The 7510-nt window shown below is 36.5% G+C and overlaps 1 protein-coding gene across 1 annotated transcript in view; it reads left to right on the top strand.

Annotated features, from left to right (window-relative positions):
* TTC29 (tetratricopeptide repeat domain 29) overlaps positions 1-6988 on the top strand; it is a 78039-nt gene extending 71051 nt beyond the window's left edge. Inside the window, exons 8-10 of the mRNA XM_075150481.1 lie at positions 891-1014; positions 5801-6032; positions 6930-6988. Coding sequence (XP_075006582.1) covers positions 891-1014; positions 5801-6032; positions 6930-6988 — 415 coding nt within the window. The remainder of the gene's footprint in view (positions 1-890; positions 1015-5800; positions 6033-6929) is intronic.
* Positions 6989-7510: the final 522 nt, after the last annotated feature.

Genomic DNA, 7510 nt, shown 5'->3' on the forward strand with positions numbered 1-7510 from the left:
GTGACTCAAGTTCATGGCTAATATTGAGGTCACTGCAGTAGCACTTCAGCCTTAAAGGGAAAAAAGAGTGCAGTGCCTTACTCACAAGCAAACCCAGATGTCTATCTTATATCTTGTAATCATACTGCAGAGAGCTTATATTGTTAATATGACCGGCTTTATTAAAAAAAGGAAATCTGCAAATGTTATTGTCAAAGTACATTAGCCAATTTTCAACTTAGATTCAGCTGTGACCTCCGGTTGCTCTGATCTCACTGGGATTTGGGGGTGACACCTGCAATCCACAGTTTATAGGTTTGCCTGTGTGGCTCCAGCAACCTTTGATCCACCCAGCCAAAGTGCAGCATTACACTCGGGGAAAGGCTGTCATCCCCAGAACTAAGAGACAGCGCCGTTATGGAGCTGCTGCTGCACCACCACGGTTCTAGAGCAAGAAATGGCAGCTCTGAATGACAGGAGCACAAAAAGTCTTACCGAAAAACTAGCCTTCTTACCTCCTTCCCCTATTTTGTAATGATGTGAGGTCCGACTGTATTGAAAATTTTATCAGCTCCTCAGCAGAAAAAATGTTAAAATAATGGAAACTCCAAAACCCCTGTAAAATCATCACCTGCATTTTGATTCTTGGCCTTAAAATATGGCACAATATTCTGAAGAAGAATTTTGTTTTATTTCACTCAAAGGATCCAGTTCTGCCCTCAGAGGTTCTGTGTGGACTACTGTCATTGGTCTCAGCACAGGTAGTGCCTAGACAACCATTTTGGAAATAAAGTCCAGTCATGGATGAGTCATCACAAAGTAAAGTTACTTCAGAACAGGGGGATAGATATGCGGCATTTGGAGAAGCCATCTGACTGAATATTTAATTTTGTCCCTGTCCTTTGCTTCAGTCAGGGAAAAGCGGCTGAAACTATTAAGTGCTTGGGAGAGTTTATGAAGGCTGCTGAGAACGCTCATCTAAGCCAAAGCCTGGTGGATGCATGTGTATTACTTGGGAATATTTACAATGAAAGAGTAAGTACTGGTTGTAGTAATCATGTCAAACAATTGGGTTTAATTCATAGTAAAAATCTGGTTTTGCATATGAGATGACCCAGAAGGATTTGATCCAGGTATTGTATCTTACAAGAGTTACCAAAGGAGAAGATACTGTGTGACTAAGTAAAATGTGCCTTAAGTTTTTGGGCAAGGTGAAAATTTCACACCATATTTAACACATAGGAGTTTGTTCTAGAATAGGTGAATAAAAACTCCAAATTCAGAGCATGACAAACTTTCAGTGTTGTGAAAAATCTGCATCCAAATCACCGTTGAGGCCACATATGCCCATAAAAAGTCATCAGTTAACACAAATGAAATTTTATTGTACTATACATTGAAATTTGTGCTTTTTTAAAATTAATGTATACTGTTGTCCTGGGTTCAGCTGGGATAGAGCTAATTTTCTTCCAGTAGCTGGTATAGTGCTGTGTTTTGGATTTAGTATGAGAATAATGTGGATAACACACCGATGTTTTAGTTGTTCCTAAGTAGTGCTTACATTACTACTACTTACAATACTACTACTATGACAACTATATTGCATACTAATAAGCAGTTTTTCATCCTAGCTTGATTTCTTCTCTACGTTCTCTCAGCCAAATTTATTAAATGAGTGCTAGCAGTGAATAGTTTGGCAAAGGTCTGTGTTGGTAGTGGAAGGGCTTTCTCTTCTATATGCCTCCATCCAGACTGATGGCTTTGATTTGGCCTGTTTAAATCAATAGATAGGCAGTGATGGACAGTATTAAGCTACCGGTAACTCCCTTTGTTGTAGTTTCTGAGTTTCTGAGGTCTTTTGAAGTTCTTCTTTCTGACCCATGAGCCAGTCTCTGAATTGTTCCTCTGGGATGGACCCTGCAAAGGCAGCAGTTCTGTTGGCTGCCTGACTGGGTAGTGGTTTCCATGCTTACTCTGTCCCTTACCACATCTAGAGATGCAGCACTTGCACTGCAGTAGCACTTCGTTTTTGAAATCAGAAGGGTTAAAAACATTACTGCAGAAGTGAAAGATTCATGTTGAGCCCTTTAACACCTATTTTAGAGCTGAAATGCTCTATTATTTAGATACAATAAGTAATAAAAAGAATTCATTCTGCAGACTGGACAATGTGGAAATTAGGAAACACTTTCATTATCAACAAAATAAAAATAGAAATACCCTTTCAAAATCACTCTTTCTAGCTTCTGTTGCCTGGTTTTTTTTTGTCAGAATTTCTTTCCTATGTGTAATATATTGAACAGGCTACTTGCCCCTTTTCACTTACACTACCCCCAAATGCCTTTTTTTGTTTTTTTTTTTTTTCTGGATTCCTCTTACAGAGAACTCCCACTACCAAAGTTGCCATCCCATTTTTGTTTCATAAGCCGTAGAAAAAATTTCTTACTCTGCTATCTCTAAATTAACCTGAGAATTTTCTATTTACCTATGTTCTTAGCATAAATGCCAAATTTCCCATTGAAAACTAAGTTTTAAAGTCTTTGAGAACTTGCTGATGTAACTTTAAAATGGATCTGAAACTTAGAAGAAAGTAGGATGATGTGACACTGTTCGGAATTATTCTATTCCAAATTTGAAAAATAATTAACTAAATTCTGTTTAACTACTTTTATAGTTCACTGCTTCTGCCACCATTGCTAATAATCAATTCTATGAGAACTGATACTTTAAGAATTAACCTCTTTTTGGTTATTCTCTAAATTCTCTTTCTCAGTTCAGAATTTGCTGCCTTGAACTGTGGTAGTAGTGTAGAAGAGCAGAAATGTGGTGATTTAATCTTATTAACTTACATAAAATATGTAATTTAAACAGACAAAAAAAATCTTGAAGTTTTATAATTCCCTATTTTCTATACCATTTTTTCTGCAAGGTCAGCAATGCGTTTAAATTAACATTTCCTCTCTTGGATCACTGCCTGCTTGGTGTCAACTGTCATCACCAGTATTCTCTAGGTCATTATTAGGGTATTTTTATTCAACTCTCTACTTCCCCCGGTGATACAATTTGCAGTGGTACTGTCCTTCTCATTGAATTAAAGATCTCTCTATTTATGTCCAGATCTATCCTTGGGGACCTTTAGTAAACTGGGATATAACTTTTACTGTTCTTCCCAAAGTGTCTGACCAAATTCACTTTGCTCTGTCCACGCTGTTGCTGTATCTTTACAGTTCTGTCATCTCACTATTCCATCACCATCACTGTGTTTCTTTAATGCTGTACACTCAGTTCCTGCTTTCTAGTCATGATTGTTTTACCCATATGCTTCTTGTTTCCTAAAACGCCTGGATTTGTGTTATGCGTGAGTATTAGGTTTAATTTATCCCAGTTTGTTAAGCAAGTTGCTTACCAAATATACAAACTCTGATGCAGTTAGCATGACACACTGTCATTTCTCATTTCACTTTTCTCAAGTTTCTTAGTCTGAGTTGCTGCATTCCTCTCACTAATTGCATCACTTAACCTCTTATAGTTCTGATGAGTATGGTAAGTAGATGTTTCTGCTTTTTATCTATTATCCTACTACTTATCGTTCTTTATTCACTGCTGTGTCCTCATAGGCTCTCCTGCTGTATTAAACAAAACCTAAAGACTACCTGAATTTCTATTACTCTTTTCTCCTTTTTTAATTACAGGCATATTTTAGCAGTTATACAAATTTTGATCCCAAAAAGTGGTATCAAGTGCAACAGGCATCAGTTGGAGTCTCTCCTTCTGGTCTCTATATTCTGTGCAGAAGGGAATTTCAATCTTACTAAATCAAGCTGAGAGTGAAAGGATAAGACAGCTCTGAAAATGTTTTCAGTCAGGATGTTTGTGCCACCAGGGCAGCAGAATTCCACACCAATGGGAGAAATGGAAGGCGTCTTCCAGGGAGCAGGCTGGCTATAATTAGTGTTAATGATAGACATATAGAAACTGCCACAAGAAGTTTGTCTAGCTCTGACAATAGCCAGAACTATTTCCTTCAGAGTAAGGTAAAGGATGAACAGCTCCATAATGACTTGCTCCCAGGAAGACCTTTTTTTGGCTTGTCTTGCTTGTTGATTTTTTTTTCCCCCACAAGGATGTCCAATTTTCTTCTTAGTAGGATTGTGATCAAGATTGTCACTATAAACGATCCATTAAGAGGAGAGAGCTATCTGTAATTATTTTTAAATTTCTTGTTCTTCAGTTATATTCAATTCATCCCTATTCTTCTATTGTAGTTGGTAGCAATTTTCAGTCTATTGATGGTTTATATTTGCTGTTTGGCACATATTTACTTTGTCCAGTTTTATTAATATACTGTTTATTTATGTAGATTGTATCTACTCTAGCTTTCTCCACTGCATTCTTGATGCATCTTAATACTTTGTTTGACCTTACTAGATATTAGAGCTGTTTTGCATTTAGGAGAAACCACTGCAGAGCTGCCCATGTTATTTCAAGGCCATCTTCCTGAGCCTGAGTTAATTAGAACCCACTAAAAGTTACAAATAGTTCAGGCAGTATGAATTACCTCTCACTTTCTAAAGAATTAATTTCATTTGCTATCACATAACCACTCAGGTAGTATATTCCTCAAAGCCTTGCAAAAAAACCTTCCTTTTTTACCTTTTTCAACAATCTTGGCAAAATTGTCATCTTTTTCATTGGATGGAATCCAATTCAATTGGATTCTTTTTCTATAATAATTAAACATTAGACAATCCTGATACTAGAGCATAAAGTTATTGCACACTGTCACATATAATACCAAGACAAAATGTACTACCTTTCAAGCCTGGATTATACTGCCTAGTTTTAATGAGAGATGTAATTTATTTTCCAGCAATTCAATCTCTTTGTCTTCAGATTTCTTCAAATCTTTTGTTTATGCTCCGTTTAGGTCTGATGGTATGCTACTTTTTAAATTAGAAGCTTGCTCCTGCAACTCTTCTTTTGACTCCATCTCTGATGGTAACTCAAAGTAGCTTCATGGCAACGGAGAAATATGCAAAAGATGAAGAAATATACCAAGAAATATTTTAGCTTTTCAGCAGTATCCTTCAGCCTATCACGATTTTCCCTAGGTTTCTTTTTATTCCTCTTTGGTCAAGAAGTTGAGGAGTTTTCTTTCTATATCCCACCTAAAAAATAGTTCTTGTTATACTTTTAAAAATTCTTCTTAATGTATTATCTGCTGTAGTTTATACTCCTTTTTACTGGATTCATGAATGTTGGATTTCTGTATCCTGCAGGAAAAAGAGATAAATTATTTGGGTTTTCTATTTAGCAAGAGTTGGCTTATATTTCTCCTACAGCTTCTCTTGTTCTGTTCTGTTCTGTGCTTTAGGTCCATCAGTTCATTATCCTCTTTCTTCCATTTTTAAGATTTCTTTTCTAAAATTTAGTATCACAATAGTAAATTAGGACCTTTCCTCCCACAGAGATGTTAAACTTAATGAAACAATAGCTATAATTTCTAAATGGTCTGGCTGGAATCAGTATTAATACTTAGCATTGATATACTTAGATTTGTATGTTCAAAATAGTACACAGACAACCAAAGAACAATTCAGTTCCTGAGAAAGATATGAGCAGTGTTATCTGGATTTTAGAGGTTAGGAAACAGCAAGGGAGAGTGATTTGCCTAATACCATGCCGTGAGTCATTCTGTGGGCTGGCCTCTCAGCTGCAACATCTCTGAGGTGCCGGAGGAGCAGGCTCTAATGTCAAGGTAAAATACAGGTGACTACAAGTAGTTTTTACAATTCTTTTCTTTTTTTCTCTTCTTTACTAGGGGAACTATAATGAAGCTTTTAAATATTTCAGTCAGGCTTCTGCGGCAGCAAAAACTTTAAATAATTTGGCCTTAGCGGTTGAAACAAAGACTTACTGTGGCATTGCGAAGGCTCATAAACTGATGGTGGCATTTAACAGCCATATAGAAGCAGAAGATCCCGTCAGCCTCAAGTACCTGCTGGCATGGAAGGAGAACAGAAGTGACATGTGCACTGACCCTCTTACAGTCGGTAAGACATTGGTTATGAAACACATTAGTGCTGTATTGTCCTCAATGGTTAAGTCATTTTTCTTGTAGAGTTTTATTAAATTATTTCCTGGGTTTAATCCTTGGACTGAATGGAGGTTAGATGTACTCCTTTGTGTGCTTATTTTAAAGGCTGAATTAAATGGGTTTAAATACAATATAGCAGGGAGAAACAGATAGTAGTAGTTGCTATGGATGGTAACTTACTTCTTTCAGTGCTGTTTTCCAAAACATCACAGTTACGGGCAAACAGTGAAGTATTAGTTTAGTCAAATATAATTATTTTAATCTTTAAAGAAAAAAAAAATCATCATTTGTAGTCAGTTTTCCAAGTGCATCCAAAAATAAGTTCCCTGTTACTGAAAGTAAAAAATAATTTCTGCTTGACATAGTGGACATGGTTCTGAATTCAGAAGAACATGCTGTTTTATTTTTGGCATCCTTATACTTGACATTGGAGGGGAAGACAAAAAAAAGCAACTCTGTCATTTCTTCAGTGTGTTTCCTTGTCTCAGAAAAAACAGTAGAGGAGGACTTTGTGTGGAGTAAACCTCTTTCTTCACGGGTTAAATTTTATTTACTTTTTTTCCCCTGTACTGTATGTTAATACAAGACAAACTGAATTATGCATTATCTCCAAGTATTGATAGTATTAAACTGTATTGTACTGGGGAAGGAAAAGGGATAAGTCTACTCCACCTTAAAACTTTCCTCTCTGCATTCCTGTGAATCTGGAGTACAGTGGAAATAAATGACAGCTGGGGCAAAGTCATAATATGGAGCTTCAGAATTACTGTGTCCAAATTCCCTCAGTTATCATACTCTCAAAGACAAAGAACTGCTTGTCTGCTGTTTTCTTGTTTATCTTTTCCTTTCATAGAATTGGAACAATTAAGTATAACGTCAGTTGTGAATTTTATATATAATATAAGTGGTTAATAGCCTGGTAATTGAAGATGTTAGTGGTTTAACAGGAGCCAGGATACCAGAGGCAACACTGGAAGTAACTGAGAATTGTGGAAGGAGGACATTCATTGACATGCAGAAGAGATAACAAGTTAGATAGCACTCTGTTTAGAGTTCCAGTGATTGTAACAGGGCAGTTCTTTCTCGATGATAATGTGTTTCTTTTTCAATGACTATATATATTTATGATTTTTGCCTCAATAAGTGGATACCCAGCACACTCTCAGATTTTCTTGACTAGCAGAGTTAATTGGGTGCATGTCCCCTGCAAGGGATAGTAAGTTTCTAGACCTGTAGTGCAGATGCCAAGAATTCCAACAGAGGTGGTCAAAGAAGAATCCAGTGTCAAGCAATTTTATATGCATTTCACATGAGGATCATTAACTGTAGCTGATGTAAATAGGAGGCCAACAAAAATCAATAATGGCAACAGCAAAAAAAATGGGAGCCTCAAAGAGATAGGATGATCTTTGTGTCTTCAACATGTATTTTACT

The sequence above is a fragment of the Calonectris borealis genome, chromosome 4, assembly GCF_964195595.1.
Source record: "Calonectris borealis chromosome 4, bCalBor7.hap1.2, whole genome shotgun sequence".
Lineage (NCBI taxonomy): Eukaryota > Metazoa > Chordata > Aves > Procellariiformes > Procellariidae > Calonectris > Calonectris borealis.